At 42.1% G+C, this 23,463-nt stretch overlaps 1 protein-coding gene across 1 annotated transcript; it reads right to left on the bottom strand.

Annotated features, from left to right (window-relative positions):
- Positions 1–328: 328 nt before the first annotated feature.
- Positions 329–21,215, bottom strand: LOC125438398 (lipase member M-like). The gene is given in 10 exon segments (XM_048506842.1): positions 329–1,588; positions 2,395–2,465; positions 8,708–8,779; positions 10,600–10,746; positions 11,783–11,919; positions 12,959–13,068; positions 14,798–14,996; positions 16,312–16,429; positions 19,060–19,168; positions 21,188–21,215. Coding segments are annotated over 10 exon segments (1,215 nt in total). The 5' UTR covers positions 21,199–21,215; the 3' UTR covers positions 329–1,347.
- Positions 21,216–23,463: the final 2,248 nt, after the last annotated feature.

The following is a 23,463-nucleotide window of genomic DNA, read 5'->3' as shown; positions in this document are numbered from 1 at the left end:
ACTTAAGTGACTCATTTTAATGCTAAGTTATGGAATGAATTCATTTTAACGCTAAGTTATAGATTGAATATATTTTGTATGGTTGGGACTTGTGGATTGGATTTTGTGCTTTAAGTGGGTTGGGTTGGTTTGTTTAACTGGGACCATGGACAGAATGCATTTGTTACCGGATGCATTTGGACAGGGTGGAAACAAATTAGACCTCAAATTGATTTTAGGGTTTTGATATATTATATATTTGATGGAGAATTAAGGACAGTGTCTTTGGGCTGTGTGGTTGACTGTGGTCTTTGGGGCAGACAGGTGAATTAGCAGTCCATGGCAGTAAGGAACTTCCCCTGACCTCTACTACTGAGTGGAGGAGCAGGAGCAGGAGCAGGAAGAGCTAGAGTTTTGATTTATTTTGTTCCTGTAGGGAGTATCAAAGTGGTTTACAAACTCATTCCTTTCCTCTCCCCACAACAAACACTTTGTGTGGTAAATGGGGTTGAGAGAGTTCAGAGAGAACTGTGACTAGCCCAAGGTCACCAAGCAGGCTTCATGTGGAGGAGTGGGTGGGAAATCCTGGTCACCACATAAGAGTCAACAACTCACATAGAGAAGTGGGGAATCAAACCTGGTCATCCAGATTAGAGTCCACATGCTCTTAACTACTACACTCTCTCATTTTGATCACCCAAAAGTTTGCTGCTGGAGTGCAAGGGGCACCCAGAAACAACCTAGGAGGTGAATTTAAGGTCAGCCACTGGAAAGGAAATTGGAAAAAACAGCCCCCCCCCTGAAATTAATCTGTGGAAATTCTGTGGTAGCTCCCAACATTAGGGACCTAAATGGAAAACCATATCCTATCCCAAAATCTTATTCAAAAATCTGTTGTTAAATATATAAAATGTGTGGCTGTCAAATGAATTCCTGGCTCAATCAGCTGCAAACTGTAATATGTTAGATGGCATAACAGAGGCACTGAACCACATCCCTTAGCTTTATTTGACCTTTCAGGCAAAACAATGGAGTGGTTTGCGAGGCAAGACTAATGACACTCCTCCTTCCCTCTATTCTTGTCCTGTTTGCTACAAATGCCCAGCACAATCATCTGCATTGAAAGAGCAAGGGGAACATGTACATCTATATAGATGAAGAATTACTTCTACATTACACAATCAGTTAATTCCCCTATCAATCCTTTCAGTATTCAATGAAGTGAAAATTGGACAGACAGTAATAAATATTGCAATTAAAATGACTTATTAACGTTTTTAAAAAATACATTCTTAAAGATATAACAAAAGAATATTTGAAAAATGTCCATGTTAACATAGAATATATGCAATTTAGATTCCATACTCTTTATTTAAACTTCTGCATCAGATTAAGCATATCTGGATATAGGTCCAAAGGAGCATCAAGACCCCAAGCATAATCCGTATGTTGCCAATCAGGAATATTCTTATAGGAAACTAAATGAGGGATTCGATGAACCAACAGTTCTGTATCTGTTTCATTTACAAGAATGTCATTCCCAGCACTCCACACGAAGCTATTTGGCAACAGTCGAATATCCCTTCTTGGCTTCTATAAGAATGGAGGGAGTGGTCTCCCTCACTACGATCCGCCAATATCAAAAAAAATCAATTGCTAAATAATAAGTATACATATTGGTTCCTTTAATTTTCACATATGACCTTGTTTTAGTGCAGATGCTTACAGCGGCTGTTAGTGCTTGTGGAGAGAAGCTCAATCTTTTTTTTTCTAATACACCCCCAATCACCTATTTCGGTAGAATTCTTGTTCCAAATATGCGACGGTGGCAAGCTGTTTGGTGGATCACCTATATTTTACTTAGAACAATAATATAACAAATATTGACTTGGAGCTAATAATTAATTTGTTCTATTTCAATTCAACATAAGGAATAAACCAAGTTAAGAAGGATTTTGGCTATGTTATTAAGGGTGAGGGGAAATGACAGTTTTCCTGAAAAAGACAGAAAATGTCCTATGAAGAAATGAAAAGAAGAAAGTGACAGGATTAAGAAAGCAAGGCATCCCAGTTAAATACCTGCACTTTCAATAAACTGTGGCTGTTTCATTGATGTGTGTTCTGTTGGTAGTGTTGAGAAAATAATCCAGCCCACACAGAACCACTAAAATATACAGCAGTAAATAGGGCTGGCAAAAGTTTTCACTGTAGTTTTTCAAAAACTGAAAGGACTAAACACACCTGCTATTAATATCTATATTAATGAAACTAACCCAGTCAGCTGCCTCCCCTTTCAGTCTCAGAACAAATTGTATAAAAATACTACTAGTTTTCTGTACACTTCACTTTAGACAAAAACAACACTGGATCTTTCAAAGTATTTGTCAAATTTCCTTCTCATCCTTACTCTTTTCCCTTACCATGTTGTATATAGCTTTGTTCTTAGATCCATAGTCAAAATGTTTGAATTCATTTGAATAAGCTACCTAAAATGACAAAAAAGAATTATCCTCCTTAGAAATTTCATAACCCTTCCCCCAACAAAAGATAGCACCAAACCAGGTAAAGCAGGAGATATCTATAAAGAATATGAGATCTATTTTATGAAACACCATTGAAGGTTACAATTATGAGATCTCATAACATCTTTCATTCCACAGAAGGTATCTGTGCTATTTCCCCAGTATTTATCTTCCTCCTCTCCAAATCTTTTAGTCATAGTTAGACTCACTGAAGTCACAGGTCTTATGGGCCTCCCAGCCCTTCCCACCACTACAAACCTGGGCAGCAGGGAGAGAAATGGGAGGTTAAAGTGGGGTACATTGACAGCCCAGTGCTATTATACTGAAAGTGATGTCATCATATCAGGCTGTAGCATTCACCCCAAACTTTATGATTAAACCATAGAGTATTGTCAAAGGTTTTCACAGCCGAACTCATCTGGCTGTCATGGGCTTTCCGGGCTGTGTGGCCATGGTTTGATAGATCTAGTTCCTAACATTTCAGATAGCATCTTCAGGGGTGTATCACAGAGAAAAGTGTGCTACACATTGTGTCCAGTGAGATGGGAATATTTAGTGGAGTATATATTGTCCATGTCCCAAGGAGGGGAACCAATCAGTAAGTGTTTGGGTGGAACTTGATATGCAAATGTGTGGTTGACTGCAGTGGGTTTTCAGTCCATTTACATTGTATTGTGGGTGGTGTTTTCAGTCCTTTTACATTTGTATTTTCATTTGCATTCCCTGCAGTAGCAACAGTATTAGTGAATGCAAATCCTGTTTGGGTGGATGCCATTAAGGTGCTCCAGAAAATATAGCAGTTCTTCCTCACCATGGCTCCAGGTTGTAAAAGTATCATTGGAAGTAGCTGGTTGTTACTGTTAATCTGGTTGATGACACACTCACACTTATCAACTGGATTTTTCCCAATGACATCACAGCTTTGTTTCAACACTGCCTAACAACCATCTGCTTCCAATGAGACAATTACTATGAGCAGATTACTGTGAGCAGACAGATGAGGTAGCCATGGGGAGCCCCCTCAGCCTGGTGATAGCCAATTTTTACATGGAACATTTTGAGAAACAAGTCCTTGAAACAGAACCTAGAAAACCCACAACATAGTTCTGATTTGTGGATGAAACTTTTACAATCTGGAGCCATGGCGAGGAAGAACTGCTATATTTTCTGGACAACGACATCCACCTAAACATCCAATTTACCATGGAAACTGAAAAAGAAGGAAAAATGCCTTTTTTAGATGTCTTGGTTTTTTGCAAACCCAACCAACAATTGGCCCACACAGAAAACCAACATACAGAGACCAGTATCTACATAAAAATTCCAACCACCACCCACATCAAAAAAGTGGTATAATCAAAACTTTGACAGATCAGGCAAAACAAATCTGTGAACCTCACCTCCTCCCTGATGAAATCAATAATCTAGACTGGGCTCTTTAGGCAAATGACTACTCCACAACAGAAATCAGAAGAGCTTTAAAACCCTCAATGACTGAGGAGAGACAGCCCACCACAGGAAAAATATTTTTACCATACATCAAGGAAATCAGAGATCAAATAGGGAAACGGAAGAAAGTTCCGGCACCTCGGCTAAACAATCTTTAAAACCCACCAGAAAAATACAGTAGATGGTTGCCGCTGTGCGATCAATAGAAGACCCCTCACTTCTGACGGAGTGTATCACACATACCCCGCAGTTGTGGAAAGGTTCACACTGGTAATTAAAAATCGCGTACCGTGGATTCTGATGTTTTGGAGCATAAATGATTCAGGCGCTCGAATCAATCATAGCTTCCATTTGATATGCCCTGGGCAGTAAATCTGAAAAATTCGGTCCATGGCCTCGGTACCGCTTCGACGCTTAATGTTAGGCTTATTTAAAAGTTGGGTGGCACTGAACTTTGATCATTCGAGATAACAGATTCCCGCTTCATGAAGTTTGTCTGAGTTACGTATCCTCGGGGTCCAAATCAAACTTGGGGAGAATCATCGAGACAGTCTCCAGATGATATCCTGTAATTTTGGTGACAGTAGCTCTAAAACTGCGCCACTCACAGTCATTCAAAGAAATTTCCAGAGATTCTGTACTCTGCAGTGGTTGGCTGGCTCCATTGCAGCCAATGGGAAATTTCTGTGGGAGGGCTGTGGAGTGCACATTTCTCATGGTAAACCCACAAAACTTTCTGGGTGTCTTTAGGAGAGTCTCTTCATTACACCATCCAGGTTTGGTGACTGTTGCTTTAGGGGGTTGCACTGTGATGTGATTGCGTTTTAGTGGCTACTTAGTGCAAAAATCATGAGGATCCATGTTTTTGAAGCATGTTTTTGCGCCACTGCATTGCCACAGAGTGTGATATGCGTGATTGTTTTGTGAAGACATGTGTCTAAGGACTTGCGCTATGATGTGCTGGTGATTTTAGGGTGACCACGTGAAAAAACCATGTGGATCCATGAGGATCCATGCTTTTTAATGATGTTTTTGCACCACTGTGGGGCCAAGAAGCATGGTATGTGTGATTGTTTCATGCAGACATGTGTCTAAGGACTTGCGCTATGATGTGGTGGTGATTTTGGGGTGACCAAGTGAAAAAAACATGCGGATCCTTGAGGATCCATGCTTTTTAACCATTTTTTGCACCACTTTGGGGCCAACGGCGGCGATTGTTTTGTGCATGTCTAAGGACTTGCAATCGCGATGGTGGTGATTTTGGGTGACCGCGAAAACCAGGAGGATCCATGACGATCCATGCTTTTTAACCATGTTTTTGAGGCAAGGTGGTAAGAAACTCCCAGGGAGGTGGAATTCACACTTAAATTTGTTAGTTAAAGTTTTTAGTTAATGTTCTGTTCAGTTCAGTAATGTTCAGTTAAAGTCGTTAATTTTTTTCAGGTAAAGTGTTGTTTTGCTACATTTCTAACATTGGGGAGGTGGATTCTCTGTTTTGTTTCTTCGTGCTATCTCTGTTAACTTCTTTCCAGCCTTTGTGTGATGTCCTGCCTCCGCTGGAGTGACTCGACGCGACACTGTGGGTAAGTGGGGTCTCTTTGGGTGGGCAATTTCATGGGGACTGTTCCATGGGTTTTTTATTTTTGTAGTTTGAAGCCCCACTCATCCCGCCACTGCTTGCAGGAGCGGCATGGGTGAGTGCAGTCTTGTTTGGCAGGGAACCGGGTGGGAAATGAGGCTGGGGGGTGCTTGTGGGACTTGCGGGAGTGGGGTCTCAGTTTTGGGGTGGGGATTAGGAGCGGCGGAGCAGGATTTAAAAAAAACTTTTGTTTTGTCCTCGTTTGAATCCCTGCTCGTCCTGACGCCGCTTGCAGGAGCAGCAGGGGAGAATGGGGTCTTGCTGTTTGGGGGGAACCGGGTGGGAAATAAGGTTAGGGTGGGGGTGGGTGCTTGTGGGACTTGCAGGAGTGGGGTCTTGAGTTTGGGGTGAGGATTGGAGCATGCTGGTGGCCGGTTGTGGTGGAGCAGGGTTTTTAAACTTTAAAGCCTTACTTGTCCCAGTTCCGCTTGCTGGAGCAGCATAAGTGAGTGAGGTCTATTGGGGGGGACTGGGTGGGAAATGAGGCTGGGTAGGGGTGGGTGTTTGTGGGACTTGTGGGACTGGGGTCTTGGGTTTGGAGTGTGTGGATTGGGAGCATGCTGTCAGGTGTGTGTGTGTGTGTGTGTGCGCGTGCACATGTGTGGAACTCGGAAGTGGCGCCGGTGAGCATGTGTGAGTGTGATCGTGTTTTTCGGCATGGAACTGGGTGGGAAGGGCCCCTGGGGTGCAGGGAGGGTGTTTTGGGGGGAATGAGGAGGACACATGGCCAGGGAACAGCACAGGTGAATGAGGTCATGTTTTGGGGGAGGGGAACTGGGCAGCTGGAGTGGAGGGTGTTGTTTTTTTAAAAAAAATAGCTGAGCCGGCCGAAGTCCGATTTGGCAGAGGGCCCAAACTGAACTCCTGGCATTCGGATCGGGCCAGATTCGGACATAGAGCATTCGGGCCTCATGTGGCCCGAATGCGTTTGAATCAGCCTGGTTCGGAGCGAATCTGAGACTCTGTTTACCCGAATCTCCAAGCCTACTCTACATAGGAACCACAAAATGCAGCATTCAGACTCATATTAAAGAGCACAAAAGACACTGTTGGCTTAACCATCCTGAAAAATCTGCAGTAGCAGAACATTCTCTAAACAAAACTGGACATAACATTTTATTTGAAATCACTGAAATTATGGACAACTTGGATGGTTACTATGTCAGACTACACAAGAAGGCTATTGAAATCCACAGACACCAAGAAAACTTCAACAAGAAGGAAGAGACTCTGAGAATCGCCGTCCGAGGGTGGAACCCCTTGGGCGAAGTCCCTATCCAATAATCACACCACACTTTTGGATGGGGTAAATCAATTGGCCATAGCAATTCTTTATTAATCAAACAGAAGCGTGAGGCCTAGCATGCATCTTGATCTGATCATATAAACATCACAGCGAAGCTCCCGTGGGTGGATGCCTAGTACTGGAGCTTTGCTCTGCTGTGGGGCTCTGCCGGGCAGACTTCCTGGGAAGAGATGTTCTCAGATGCCCTGTTCGGCAGGGCGGTTGCCCCTTGCCGCTGTCAGCCACTCTTAAGGGGAAGGGATAGCTCCCTAGCTCCCCTCCCCCTTCCAGATCAATACCCATGCACCCAAACCGCATATGCCTATGACAAGGTAGTATGCATTAACAAAGTCTTCAAAAGATAGGGAGAGGTGGGCAGGCAAATCGCTAGCCGGCCCAAGCACATGGCCGGCACAAAGGAGGGCTTGGCCCTTTAAAGTATCAAGCTAATCCACCCCTTCCCTGACATGGCCAGTGGGCAGCCGGTGCGCTGGCGCTTGCCCTGGCCTGACATGTCCATCCATCTGCTTCCGTCCTTATTGGGGTCGGAATCAGAAACTCTGCCTTGCCCACCCCGAGCAGCAACTGCGGCCCGTGGTGATTCACAGCCGACTTTAACAAAACTTGTTTTCCAGTTCTTAAAAATACCAGAATCAGAGGCCAAGGACATGCTAGGTTTATGGACAATGAACTCCACCCAGACACGGGATTTGCATTCACTAATACTGTTGCTACTGCAGGGAATGCAAATGCGAATACGAATGTAAATGGACTGAAAACCCCACCTGCAATACAATGCAGTCAAGCACACCTCTGTACAGCAAGTTCCACCCAAACACTTACTGATTGGTTCCCCATTCTGGGACATTGAGAAATATACCCCACTAAACATTCCCTTCTCACTGGACACAGTGTATAACACACTTCTCTCTGCGATACACCTCTGAAGATGCCTGCCACAGATGCCAGCCGAAACGTTGGGAACAAGATCTACCAGGCCATGGCCACACAGCCCAGAAAGTCCACAACAACCAAACCAGAGTTTCTGGCAAATGCTAGGGAATGACTGACAAACCTCTTCCCCTTACCAGTACAATGATTTTTTTCCCCAGTTGGCAGCCTCAGGCTGACAACTGTAGCCCTTGATTGGAAAAAAAAATTAGAACTTCACATTTAAACAAAGCAATGTGGTGATGGTGGTTTCTTTGTAGACAGAAACCGTGTTTGGCACTGAGAAACTACCCTCCAATATATTTTACTCTGCTGCTTTGGTGCATTTTTCTAATCGTATTGAATTCTTTTCTTGGGACCTTGTTGGAAGGAATACAGTCAGGCCAGTAGTAACAGGGACACATGCAGTGGTGGGATTCAGCTAGTTCACACCACTTCGGCAAAACTGGTTGTTAAAACAACCAGTTGTAAACAACCAGTTGTTAAATTATTTGAATCCCACCACCGGAACCAGTTGGTAAATTATTTGAATCCCACCACTGGATACATACCTTCTTTAAAATTACCAGATAGTGCCTTTTAATTTTTTAGGTCTTTTTTTAAAAAATTAAAAAAATTTCCAATATAATAACAAATTTTAAAAAGTATAACAATTGAAAGTAGTCAAAAACCCTGAAAGTGTAGGAATATAAAAAAACAGAAACCTATGAAAATATACAACAAATAAGACGAATCTTTGCTTTCATCCAAGCTGAATTTGAGAAAGCCTTGTTTTATTTGCTTGACAATTCCCATAAGTACACTAAAACTAAATATTCAGAGTGATATAAACTTTTTATCTCTAAGTTTTAGATTGCAAAGGAAAAAATAGTTAGACTATACCTGACTCCAATGACTAACTGTTTTTACAGAAGTAAAATCAGGAAAGATTCCAAGATACACATCTGCTCGACTCTAGAAATCAACAAGAATAGATTTTTGTAAAAGATATGCAAAAGAGCTTGGTCGTTTACGAACTATGAAGCAAAGACAATGCAACAATTATATTCGTCAAGTCATCAAGGGGCATCTATACCAACCAGGGTTTCTTTAAGGAAACCTTTGGTTTGTAAAGAGCAAAACTCAATAAACTTAGGAATTTTTCTTCACAACCCCACAGTTACTAGCCACCACCAATTCCTTGACTTTATTATGTTCTTATCATTACAACTTGTTAAACTCCCCTTTCTGTTATTTTACCGTGGTTGTGGGTATTGGTGCATTCAACGAGTGCTCTCCAGAGAGAAAGTTAAAATCACCACTAAAAGAATTGGAGAGCAGGCGGCTATATATCTTGCTGCAGTCTAATGGTAGCAAGCAAGAGTTATCTGCCAAGATGAACGTTCTTTTGGTGATTGATTAAGATGAAGCAATTATCTTAATTGGATAATTTCTAGTCTTAATTGGATAAAAAATAATCTCAACTGTATAAAAGGAGCAGCAGTGACATAGTGGTTGAGAGCAGGTGTACACTGATCTGGAGGGACTGGTTTTGATTCCCCGCTCTGCCGCTTGAGCTGTGGAGGTTTATCTGGGGAATTCAGATTAGCCTGTGCACTGCCACACACGCCAGCTGGGTAACCTTGGGCTAGTCACAGTTCTTCTGAGCTCTAAAGTTAGATTGTTATCCCCCCTTTCTCTCCTGTAAGGAGACTCAAAGGGGTTACAAACTTCTTTCCCTTCTGCAAGTTCCTGCTTTGAAGGGGGCATGATTCCTGGTCCTCTCCCCCCCTCCCACAGCAGTAGGGATGAGTCATGACTTTTTTTCCTCCACCTCTTGCAGATTTGTCACCTCAGCAAATGGATGGGAAGGGTATGGCAGTTTTGGGGGACTTCTCCCTCAAACTGTAATGCTGCAGGCCAATGCAGGAGCACTGAGGTATCATCTCCACTTGTCTGGTGAAGAATTTACATCTCTCTTATGAAGGCTTCCTCAGGTTTGCAGGAAAATCTGTTTTGTCTCCAAGGCCTCAATTCACAGATTTAAGTATCCACAGATGAGGCCATGTTGAGAATTAGACAGACTGATTATTGCTATTTCCACAGAACTGTCAGTGCACTTCATCCTTACTGAATGACAAACAGTATGACTACAGGGTGGGCCGAGAAGAGAAAGACTTGAGGAAGCAGCATAACGCTGGCACTGGCATAGATGCCACTTGGACAGGATTAACAGTGCAGCTGTGGCTAGGGTACACAATTTACTATAGCATCAAAGGGGGTATTCATGGGGGTGGAGGAGACATTAGTTGACATCCTGTGCCCTTTCAGCTTGAGGATGCCTCCGTTTGACAGAGTGATCTTAAGCCAGCAAAAACAGTGGCACAACCCATTGTGCTATAAACAGCACTTTTACTGAGATAGGGGGAGCATCACTGTTGGGGCAATGGCTGTGGTGCAGCAAGCCTCTTCGGAGGTGATGTAGCTGCACCATTGCTGTGCAGTCCCTGGTGCAGCCTCCCCTCTCCCAGGATTCCCCATTAAATATTAGAAAATCGGATGTGCCTAGAGACCTTTTTTAAGGAACACATAATTAATTGCAGAAGTAGAAGCACAAACATTTTAATTATTGAAAATATTACTAAAGGACCTATGTATGATGGGGAATTCACACTATCTGTATATACAGGTTGATTAATTTCTTCCCATTTTGTTACCTGGGTGAATAGGGGTTGTGCTTTTCCTGGGATGTTCTTTGCAAATAAAAATCAAAACTACACATAGAGACAACTTACTACATTTAAATTTTTCTCATTATATCCAAAACTAAGGAAGATGAACTGGAGACAAAGCCTGTCCATTACTGCACCACTGCAAAATTTGGCAGTGGTGGTTTTTAGTCTATTACTAAAAAGACAGTATTCCTTGTTGCCCCAGATAAGCTGCAAAGTAAAAATGCACAGATTATTATGAGTATTTTTAACAGCAGGTCTAAAGAATAGTCCTTATATGAATGAAAAGTTAAGGTTTCAGCCACAGATCTCTTCCCATTGAACTGATGAAGCATAGCTCCAAGATGGTGAGGGGGTGTGATGCACTGGGCGTGCCCCCTGTGGGGGTGTGGTGAGGGCGTGGCAGGGGTGGGGCAGGGCGGGGAGGAGAACGCACCAGTGCACCGGGCACTTTTCCTCCTTACTACACCTCTGGATGAGTGCTGATATGATATTGGTCAGTTCAAAACACTTCTCAAACTTGTGACCCTACTCTATTGTTCATGTCGGAACTTGACTTTTGTCCCTTTTTTCAGTAAACAACATGAATTGATAGTTGTAAGGAATGTCTGGTTCATGCATGATGGTTTCTAATCACATATATTCAGTACATAATATCAAATGCATGCAAGGTTATGGTGGTCGTATCAGTTCTTAAAATGAAAATAATTAATTTTGTAATGTCTCATCTTCATTCAGCTTACCATTTCCTCCTCAAGATGGCTATTGGTGGGGGAGGATGGCAAGTTGAGTATTGGTATGCTGGGAGGGTGGGAAGTTGATGCTTGGTGTGGAAGGATGGTGGCCAGGGGAGGCTTTGGGAGCGAGGCTTTGTTGACCGTTTGCAGGCCCAGATTCACTATCAGGGGTGGGAAGTAGGAAGGCTTGACCAGCCCACAGAGCAGTTGCTCCACGGACTGAGTGCCGGGTCAAGGATCAGTTGTTCTGCAGCCCAGGTTGGCTGTTGGGATTGGGGAAGAGGTGGGAGGACTTCTGGGGGCACACAGAGCAACAGTGCCTCTGCAGCCAGAGAAAAGTCATATGTCTCCCACCCATAGGAGTACAAGATTCTTAGTCCCACTCCCACATTGGTAGATGGTTTGTCATTGGGACATTCAATTCTTTAGCACTTTATAGTTTTGGATTGCACCATTGACAATGAGAAAAAATATTAGTCAAATCATGAAAACACAAGTTAAATACCTACCTCTCTTAATCCATTAGGAATTAGAAGAAATCCATAAAAAAATCCACTGCTATTTGTAACTGTATAGGCAGGGCCTAAGGCTATCTTAAGTTTGACTTTTTGAGCAAGTTCTGGCATTGTTGAAAAAGCAATGAAACCTGAAACAAGAAAGAATTTCAGAGATAGCAGTAGTAAAAAAAATTGATGCTGTACATGGATCTGAATTGTAGCTCTCTATCACTTTTACTTTTAGTTGGGAACCCCAACCAGAAGCTAATAATTCACTGCTGATTATTTTGTTCCCATAATTTCAGATCTTTGCACTGGTGAGTAGGATTGGTCAATACCCTAGAAATTCAGTAAAATTCAGATTTGGATTTATTCTGTATGTCCGAATAAGACAGATAACATTTTTGGATATACCCGATTGAATTTTTGGTGTTTTTTGCATTTCAGCCTGCAGGGGTCGCATTTCCCATCTCGTGTTAGCTCCCATTGGAAACAATGGGGGTCCATAACTTTGGTCCCCCTGAACCAAACTTCACCAAACTCGGGTAGTATCATCAGAACAGTCTCCGGATGATACTCTGAAATTTTGGTTCTGCTAGCTTTAACAATGCATTCCTGCAAGCCGAAATGCAAAAAGACCACCAAAAATATCCCTCCAAAAACCTGAATACCTTCTATTCGGATTCGCTCATATTTGAGTAGGACATATTTGGCAAATTTTTGCCCAAATATGCCCTAATTCACCCAAATTCTGGCCAAATCCGGCATTTGTTGCACCCAAATCTCCAAGCCTACTGGTGAGCCCTCTGTCTTAGGGAATTTTTTTAGCAGAAATGTTTAAAGGGGGTCATCAACAGATCAGAAGTAAACATTTGGCAGGAGACAGTGAATTCATCCCTGAATGATTAAGGCCAAAACATAATTTGCAACTGCTCTCTGCCATCCCAAGTTCTAGTTTTCTTAATGGCATCATTAAGGTACAGTTATTAAAAGGTCACCAGTCCATTCTTTCCTCAAATCCTGGCTAGATTCTGTGCCTTAGCCTGAAGGTAGAATGGGGATTAGTATCTCCAATTTCAAACTTGTTATACATGTAGCTCAGTCAACCCCATTGTGCTGAGGTGGAATCTCCTTCAAATAAAGCAGATTAGAAAAAAAATACATTTAATTACATTCCTGTTGACTTACCTATTGCAGAACCTTGAGAGAACCCAATATAATACAACTCTTCTTGCTCAGTTTTCTGTAGGATAAAGTTTATTGCTGCTGGAATATCATATATTCCCATTTCATGAAAACTAAAACATAAAGATCAGACCACAAATTAATTTAAATTAAGGAGTTGATTTTAACACTGTTTTTAAGCTTAGAAATTGTTAGTTCTCTGTGATCTGTCTTCATAGGAGTTGTCAGGAATGCTCCTATGGCAGGAGCCTCCCTTCTAGGCACCCTTGTCACTCACCACTGCATGGAGTGGTGGCTGAAGGTTTTTTCTTAAAAGTCTGGCATCACATGACATCATGTCGTGGAAAAATTTAGAAGTGATATATTGCTCAAGGAATTTCCATTAACTCTACGGAAAATATTTCTTCCCTGGAAGTGATGTCACGGTGCACAAATGTTGTTGGATATTAATTAATATAGTTTTATAGTTTGTTTTTATTACTTTTATTTTGAAACCTGCCCTATGCAGATTCCTGGAGAGGCTGCATAAAAATATTCTAAATAAATAAACGAAATAAATAAAATTATGCTTGCCTTAACACAAGGTCGTAATTTGCACAGTGAATTTTATCTAGAAAGTTTAATGTTCGAGGAATAAGATTTGTTCAGAAATTCGCCTTTTATTTTTAATTTATTCTTTCAACAGGCATATTAGAATGCCAGTGGAATATTGCCTGCATTTTAAAAAGAACTCTTGCAAACTTTTCATGATTCAAAATATTATTTTTAAGTTCATTGCTTATAAACCCTGCTTATTGCATTCTCAGAAGGTAACAAATTCTCAAGATAGTTTCAGAAAAAAAACTTTACCCAGATACTTTTATGGAGTAAAATACCACAGAGAGATTTCATGCCTGACATTAACAAGTGAAAAGAGAATATAGCGAAATGCAGCCATGAGGAAAAAGACACCATCCAATTTGACACAAAGGCAAAAACCTCTTCTGAAGAAACCCCAGCCCAACTCACATTTAACATGTGACCCATTATTCACCTTAAAAAATGAGTGAGGGGGCCATCTTGTCTCCTGTGCATATCATCCGCAAGAGGCGATACAATATTGCCTCCATTCTACCCCATATGCATTCCACCCCATATGCTTTCACTAGCAAAGAAAGGGTATGGGGAGCTGCCATTGTCTCATTTCCTGTTCCAAGTGAATCACTGCAGATATGAGGAACTGGCAGTAAGACAAACACCTTCTCCCTCATGACCCTTTTCTGTGGGGTTGAAGGGAGGGAATGATGCAGCCCATTGTGCTGCTGTGCAGCACATGGGAGACAATTGGTCCCCCTCGCTTCCACCCCACATGCTATCATTAGGAGAAAAAGGACTTGGATAACTGCCATCTGTCTCTCTGCCAGTTCCAAATCAAGCTACCCCTCATGAAGGAATGCTGGGGAATGATGAAGCCCCTTCCACTGCTGTGCAGTTCATGGGAGACAATTTGTCCTCCACAAATACTATTTTAAGCTGAGTTCCAGTTCATACATTAAATGCAAGTTGGTAGGAGTTTCCCCTTCACATTTAATGTATCATCTAATCTTACCCTAAGTAGGAAACTTATTTCTTCAAGCCTAGATGACCATGAGTAAAATCAATTCCTGACCCTCAAGACCCATCAAACAGTTATCAATGGTCTTTAAGACACATTACCATTCATTCAGTCATAGAGGACAGACTAAACCACATCAATCAGAGGCGAACCAAATTATAAGATAGCTATTAGTGTGCTTTAACAACAGAACCCAGGACAAAATCCTCATCTGGTCAACTATATTACATACTGTCTCCTGAACATACCTGAAATTCCAAAATTCTTCCTGGTCAATTGAAAGAGTCTGGTGTCTTCTAGACCAGGTTGTACCTCTGTTATTTAGTATCCAGACATCATAACCAGCATCTACCAGGACAAATCCCAAGCTATTGCTGGGAAGATTTGCCAGCCACATTCTACCTTCAAATGACAAACCATGTACAAGTAAGACGACTGGTTTAGGCCCTGAGAAAGAAATTACATAATCAGAGAACATCCATAATTCATTTCATCATAAGCATCAAAAATGTGATGCCTTTCATCCAGTCATCACTTTTCTTGGAAGGAAGGTAACTGTTCTGTAGAATCACCATTATGATACTGGCATTCACAAACTTGTCATGGGTTGGATCAAAGCAGTAACTTTGAGTGAATCTTTATCCTCAACATGCATTTATGAGGTTGAAGCAATTAGTAAAGATCACAGAAGTTACCCCATAAAAGTTACCACAGAACAAGGGAATGTGCCAAGGACAGGGAAATCAGGTAAAATAACCCTCCTCCTTTGCTGAGGTAAACCACCAGAATGAAAATTTACCTAACCCTTTCTGGTCACTTTCAAACCCCACAGTGTAGTGTATTGTATCTTTGAGGCACTCAAAAGCCCTTTCTGCACAGACAGTCGCTGAACGCCGTACCTTGTCTCCTGGCTTCCAGTGTGTCGCAGAGGCAAGGGGACACCCCCCCCCCCACGGCTGGAGCAGTGGCTCTGGAGTCGCAGGCCAGGGGACATGTCCCCTGGCCTCTGCGATGCGCCAGAAGCCAGGAGATGAGGTACAGAGTTCAGCGACAGTGGGGGGGAAATGGCGCCTTTCAGCCGCTGCCATTCACACGGCAGCAGTTGGAAGATGCTGCTTCCAAAAACCCTCACTCAGGTAGTGAGGTTCGGAAGCAGCGTCTTCGAGCCACTTGGGGGTGGCGAGGCTGGTGCTGCTGCGATGCAGCAGCGCCGGCCATGCGAACCCCTCCCCAGGGACGCAGTTTTTAGTGTCCCTGGGTCACTGTATTCCGCCCTTGCGGAAACAACCAAAGTTTCAGACAGGATTTTTGGGGCAAATAACAATCTAGCTGAGGAATGTCCACTCAACCAACTCCTTCTGGGAGCTTCCCTATGGCTTTTAACCTGCTATTCCCACCTATTCCCAAAAGAGATTTGCAGACTAAAAAGGAGGAAAAAAAGAAATAGTTCCTTTCCTACCATTTTCTTGTGTCTTTTGAATAAAGTAGATGTTCCCAGACCTTTCTCTCTAAATCTCTTTAACTTTTATGGTCCCACATAATCTCGGTTTCCAGTTCAGATGTGAAGAGCAAGCTCAAACAATGGTTGGAGAACTCAGACAAAATGTGAAACAGGAAATCAGAACACTTGAGGTTAAGAGGAGAGGAAGGAAAATGAAGTAGTGGTTCAGGGTTACATACCAATTAACCCAATATAAATATGCTGACAGATGGAGAATTTTCCCCTCAAATAATTGTGCTAAAGCTAGCATTGCAAAAATACCTTGCTTCACAGGAGTGTGCATTCCATAAGGAATTCGGTTTATTTGCAAATAATAACCATCTTCTGTCAAGATTTCATATTCTTCACTGTGGTATCCCCAATGTTCGATGATTTCACCCTGCAAGAAAATAAATAAGCCCATGGCAAAATCATTATTGTATTAGTGCCTCTTTAAAGGGAATACAAATATGAAAGTTTCAGGGGCATCTGGAAATCAGATTAGTTTGAAGATTTTTCAAATTAAAATACCTAGAGACAGGAATATTTTTAGGTAATTTTACAAACCCTAGAGATTCTAATGATATAATATATGAAACATTTCAATCAAAGAATTAACTTAAACTGGCTGGGTTTTTTAAAAATGTGATTTTGATAGCAGGTAGTGTAGGGCCTGAAATGTTATCTGGGAAACCTTCCGTTCAAATATCACTTTATGTATGTGTTATGTAAGTGTTAAGGAAGCTTTGAGGCTTACAGCCCCATCCAAACGGGGTGGGGGGGATCTGCTGTTTGTAGTGCTGTGCAGCTGCACTGGTGGATTTGCCCTCACCAGGGCACTTGCCTCAATGGAGGGCTGAATACACTGGTGGGCAGCCACTGCATCCCTCCATCTTGGTGGGATGCAGTGCTGAACACCACACCAGAGTTCCTGCACCCCCAAGCCACAGGTGGTGTAGTGGGGGCAGTTCTGGGACATGGTTAAGGGAGGAGGTTATGCTAGTCAGTTTTCCACCCAGCTATTGCGTTGGTGGCTGGTTCAGTGGCATAAGTTCATTGAGGGGGATTTCCAGTATGGAACTGGATTTTTTTGTGTTTTTATTATCTCCATGCTGAAAAGCCTCCTTCAGAATGATAAACTGGTGCAGCCCCAGTGCTGTGCCCAAGCACCTGGCCTTTTGCTCCTGCGCTATGACGCAACAGCTGTTGGACCTATTTAGAGTGACATAATACTTTGTATCAGCCCCGACAAGGCTGAGCTGGTGGTAATAAAGGCCAATGAGGCAAGAACAGATATATGGCTGTGTGTGTCCAATGTCTACTCTTATGCAGAACCAATGCAATAGTCATAGATCTATGATCTTCTGAAGTACCATGCTTTTATCATGCTTCCCTCCAAATCCTTATTCAAGCAGTACTGCTATACTAGTTTGGTGTCATTGTATCTTTGGTACCACCTTTCCTGTTATGACCTTCAGAGAATCCTGTGTTCCACAAATAATAATTTCCTGCTTTTTGCAGCTGGCTGAAATCAGGTAAGTGGGGGGACGTGGGTGAAGGGGGCATGGGGGAAGGTGGGGGGCTCCACAGGAGGCACCATTTTCCCCCTATGCCACTAGGTCAAGGAAAGAGCCTGCAAGACCAAGATGTTCCACCAGGTTACAGCAGAGGTCAGCAACAGTATTTTTTGCTAGCCTCCCCTTCCCCCATCCTCTTTTTCCTACTTCTCTCTCTCCCTGCTTCCCTTTCCCCATTTCCCCTGCTTGTTTTTTCCTAACCCTTTTTTTATGCCCATCCATCGACACCCTCTGCAAGGTTTGCATGATTTTTTCTGATCCCAGAAACAAGATCATCTGAGAGCGGTGATCAGGGCATCATTATTGTTATTAATATTTAATGTTTTAATTACTGATTTGGGATTTATGAGATCAATTCCCCACGGTCAATTAATTGCGGGTTACTCATGTGAAATAATCAGGTTTCAGTAAGAATTCCCCACTGCCTGATTGCCAAACATGAATTCATCCCAGTTCTGGCATGTGGTGGTGTAGCTGCACACAAAAAAAAGTTTAAAAAATTTCTGCCCCAACATAGCGCAACAGCCAATCAGGACAAGGAAGAAAGAGCCACTGAGCAGATCACGGGGAGTGCTGCACTGTATGAAGCATGATGGATGTCCATGTAACACAAACCAAACAGTGGGGAAGCAAGGATTCTCCTTTCACAAGTTCCAAGCCCAGGGAGTTATTACCTCAGGAAATAATTCCTTACTGATGTTAAGGACCTCCCTCAAAATCAGCACTAGAGCCTGTATTGCCTTACAGCTCCACAACAAAAGGTTTTATTTAAAACGAACAGTAACGTTGAACATTTGCGTGCAGGTGGTGTAGACCCTTCCCCAGCAAATAAATACACCAACCAGTGCTTGGTGCAGCCATCCCAAATCATGCTGAATTCTTTGGGGGGAGAGAGGGGAATCTTTCTGGATGCTTGGGCACCATTGTTATTTTTAAAAAAGACTGGGTGGAATCTCCTCTCCCCCTTCCCTTTCTCCTTCCCTTTCTCCCTTACTTACTTTCTAGCCTGCCAGGCTGGTGCAGAACTCCCCAGTTGCCACCTCGAGGCTCCTTGTGGGCTCCACCATTTCTGAACTCCATGTGAGACTTGGAAATGACAGGTGGCAAAGCTGAGCTTGGTTTGCAGCTCTGCTCAGGCCACTGACTGCTCTACACCCAAAACCCACCATGGTTGCCGGGCTCCAATCAGGTCTTGGAGCCACACACTGCAATGCTGGAGTCAAGGTAAGTAGGAGCAGATGGGGAAAGGGAAATGGAGCCTGGTAAAATTAAATTTTGGGTCTAATAGACCTACAGTTTTACAGGATTCTGGATATTTCTGATATTGGTGGGTGGGAATATTCAGGTTTACTGAAACATTGCAGGTTCCTTAAAAGCAATTTCACAAAATTCATGGTTTTTAAAAGTAATTTCACAAAATTCATGGTTTCCAAATGCAAAATAAGCAACTTACAATAGTCATGAATTCTTGAGGATTCAGATGTCTGTGGGTTGTGGCTTCTTCTGCATTTATAGCTTGTTGGATTAAACACAGTGATGCTATATACAGCCACATGTTTGACCTGTATAAAAATGCCAGTCATTTTAAAAGAACGCTTTCTAGCTTTTGAAAATAATAGGTGTTATGGTGGAACATTTTGACGGAAGAAGCATTCATAGCAAATTATGTTGTGGGTCCGATTGACTCAGCCCAAATGAACTTCAAATGTGGCTTGAGATATAACTGGTTATCTGCAAATCTGGTCAGACAACAGGAGTGGATTGGGGCAGCTGAATTCAGCTGCATCCTCTCACCTAGAGCTGATCCACCCACCCTTCTTAGGGGAAGCACAGGATTAGTTGGTTACTATATTTTCAGTTGAGCAGGAATTTTGGAAGGGTTTGCCTGAATGGGAAAGTGAAAATCCCCTTTTCACCTGCTCTTTGCTGTTTCTGTAGGCAGGGCTTTTTCCCCCATTAAATAGACCTGGTTGTAAAGCTGCTTAGACCACAACCGGTTTGACAGGCCTAGGGAACGCTGCTAAGGATAGGTAGGGCTAATCAACAAGCATCCTGCGGTATCTGTTGTGATTTGGAGAGTGTTCAGAATATGCCGTCACATGCCTTGCAGCACAGTGAACATTGAGGGAACGTCCTTGGTGCTGAGTGGCATCTTTTGAACCTGATAGAAGCCTTGCGGCACTTCAGGGAAGAGGGGTGAAGCTTGCCATATCTCTGAATCTACAACTGTGCAGTGGTAAGCAAGACTGGCTTTCCTTTTCTCATTTTTGCTCCTTCAGATCATTCTATTTGGGAGGAGGAGATGGAAAATATAGCAGCAGCAAAAACAACAACAACAGTAGGCAATATGAAAATCTATCTTTCTTGTAGGGGCTGGGGATAAAAGAATTCCCCTTTCAGACTCATATCTAATCAGACTATCTCATTGTGTGGCAATTTTTACTGCTTCAGAAAAAGGCAATTTCAGTGGAGCTTGATTTCAGACCAGGTAATTAATGAATTTCATGTGATAAAATTAATGCAGTTATGTAGCTACTAATGGTGGTAACACTGTTAAAAATCAACATTATTTTATACTTAGTAAGTGATAGTGTTAATGAACACAGGTGAAACAATCTTGACAAAAAAAGTACTTCCTATGGATTTTCAAGAGAAATCATGTTGATAATGGAATTTTGGGTTTTAAAACAAATTTCTGCTCAAGAATGTAAAACTTCCCAAAGTTTGTTTGCCAAGCCATATAAAAACACAATTCTTCTTTAAGTAGTATATGCATTATTCTTTTAAATGTACAAGTCAATGTGTTTTTATAGCATACAACATTCATTTTAGTCCTTTGACTATGTATGCTTCTTTTACAAAAACTAGTAAATATGCACTAGTTGAAATTCTAAAAATCAATTATCAGGCTTTCTTTCTGCAGCCTCCACTTCATATATCTGTCCTCCATGCAGGTCTCATGATTCCCAGATACCCATTTTGGATGGTCAAAGGGGGTCCCTTCCCTTTTCATAACACAAAACTAATTGGTTCACACCCACTCATTCCAGAATTGCCTCTACATTTTGTTAACACTGTCATTTTAGGACCTGATTAAAACATATTGGTTTCTTTGGTACCTATATCATTTCCATTTCAATGTAAGTAGGGTGTAAGAACTCTAAAGATAAAAAACATTCCATTACCTAGGTATAATCTAGGGATAGAGGTTTCAAACAATTAACAATGAGTTGATTGAGTCTGTCTCCAAGTAAGAATATTCTAGAGGAAGCTCTTTAGAAAACTACTATAATGGGTTCAATTTACAGGAAGTTAAATAAGCTTAAACTTCACATTGCCAATTTTTTTTATAGGATTTAAGTTTTTAATTGTAAGCTTAGCTATTGGTTATTCAGTAACATTAAGTATAGTTAACCTGTGCTTAATCAATTGTGTTAACGCATACCTAATTTTCATTTGATATATCATATAGCATTAGTCATCTTATGTATTTTTGTGAATAAGAAAATTTAGAATAGGAAGCTGTTAAAATACTGTTTTACACAAAAAATATATTGCATTGAAGAAAAGGTTCAGCATACCTGCTCTCCATCAGATCTTGGTCTTCAAATGAGAGGTTGACGAAAGTATGAAATAACTAAACAGTAAATCTTACTACATACATTGGTTGTACTGTAGGCAATTTTGTAACATGTCTTGGGCATGTTAGCTGACTCAGAAATAACTCAAGGATGTGCAATGCTTGCATTTTCTTTGGGTTTTTTTCCTCTAAGATAAAATTCAGTTTAGTTATTCGAGGAAATTGAAGGAAACCATCCTGGAAGGAAATAGACTTGAAAGTTTTGTGAAATTAATGTCAGCTTTATTTAACAATCGCTATACAGCAACAACTACTATGTAATTAATGCCTTCCCTAACTTTTAGTGTGGATCTCCTATAAATTATAAAAACCGGAATCTGTTTCTTGTGACTTCATACACCTTATCCTGGCAGGAAACTCAGTATAATTCAAGTGCTGTATATTGCCTTCCATTGCAGGAGCTGAGACTGCCTCTCAGATGTTCTGAATTGCTTATCATTTCACCAGCATGGCCAATTGGCTGACAGAGGCTGATGGGAATTGTAGTTCCTGTAACATCTTGAGAGTCACAGAGACCTAGCCTGGTTTATACAGCTTGGCTGAGCAGGTGATTTCTCCCCTCAGGATTATAGGAATTAGGGTGCTGGGTCAAACCTATGTCTCGCCTGAAAGAGAGAGATCTGTATCATGCTATTTTGTTTTGAACCAGTTAGCCATTCAGTGAAATGGCATCATTCCTTGGATGCTTTGGGGTGCTTGGAATGAACTATGGTAAACATCTTGATATATCCAAGGGGTGAGTTATGTCTGACTGATTATACATTGGTGCTCTGCCCAGCTATGAAGGGAGATTTTCTTCAGGGCAGAGTTTCTGTTACATATGCTTCCACACCCCACTCACACTCACTGCATGGCAGATCCCATAATCTCCACTGTTTGAGAGAACGGGCAAAGAACAATCTTTTCCCCTGATTTGCAGGGAAGACTAAACAAATGGTCCTGCATTATTCTTTGCTTTGAACTTCTTTCTGGCTTACCTCCCCCACTCTACTTCCACCCTTCCTGATGATTGGGAGGGTTTTTAAAAAAACTTTATTTCAACTTTATGGACCATTGAAATAATAATAGATCTAATGCAGGAATGTATTGTCGAAGGCTTTCACGGCCGGAATCACTTGGGTGCTGTGTGGTTTCCGGGCTGTATGGCCGTGTTCTAGCAGCATTCTCTCCTGACGTTTCGCCTGCATCTGTGGCTGGTGCTCCTCTGAAGATGCCAGCCACAGATGCAGGAGAAACATCAGGAGAGAATGCTGCTAGAACACGGCCATACAGCCCGGAAACCACACAGCACCCTAATGCAGGAATATTGAAATAACAAGCCTATCGCTCCTCCTGCAGCACCAGCAACTGCAGGATGTGTATATGGGGGGGGGGGGTGTAGGGAAGAGAATATCAGTTCTAAGGCGTAGTCCATGGAACTGCATTTTCATCTGGGGGGAGGGATTATTTTTGGAAAGGGACTACAGTATGGATATAACTGCAATAACCAGGTCTGGTGAGAGCTGTGCTTTTAAGAGTGAGTTGATGGATGGAGTTAAGAGAACCAGGAAAAACAGAGACCTGGGAATGTTTAGCAGAAAGCTGCACACCAGTCTGTGAGTTGTCTAATGTAAACAGAGAAATGCAAGGAGACCCCATGCGCAGGTGCAGGGGGTGGCAGGGGCGTGGTGTGGTGTGGCAGGGGCATGGCAGAACTCAAGTGTGCCCCGGGTGCAGTTTCCTCTCACTCCAGCCCTGGTTTCCACAGTGACAAAAATCCTGCAGTACAGAGTGTGCATCTCAGTTTATGAAGCTCTGACCACACCACATCATTGGTCTAATATCTGATTTTGTAGATCCTGTGCCCTGTTCATTTGAATGGATGTGAAATAAGTCATCTGTTATCCAAATTGATCGGGTATGTTCCTTTAATGGTTGGGGGAATTGGCTAGAAACCATCCAGCAATGCAAGAAACAGGTAAGGGGATTTCCACCAATTTATATAGGGGGCAGTTCCCTGAAGAAATCCATTCAAAACCAGGATTAAGAAGAAGAGGATTACAAATTTTATTGAAGAATTAAAAACACATACACAAACTGTAAACATACAGAGAGAGTTTAAGAAGTCTAGGAAATAGAGAGATGATAGCCTGACTAGAAGAGTGCGTTGAGGGAGGGTTTTATTTACCATTCCAGAAGAGGTCTGAATAGAGCAAGAGACAAGACTAGTGCTTCTCA

Source organism: Sphaerodactylus townsendi, linkage group LG08 (assembly GCF_021028975.2).
Source record: "Sphaerodactylus townsendi isolate TG3544 linkage group LG08, MPM_Stown_v2.3, whole genome shotgun sequence".
Lineage (NCBI taxonomy): Eukaryota > Metazoa > Chordata > Lepidosauria > Squamata > Sphaerodactylidae > Sphaerodactylus > Sphaerodactylus townsendi.
This window is presented reverse-complemented; position numbering and strand designations above follow the sequence as displayed.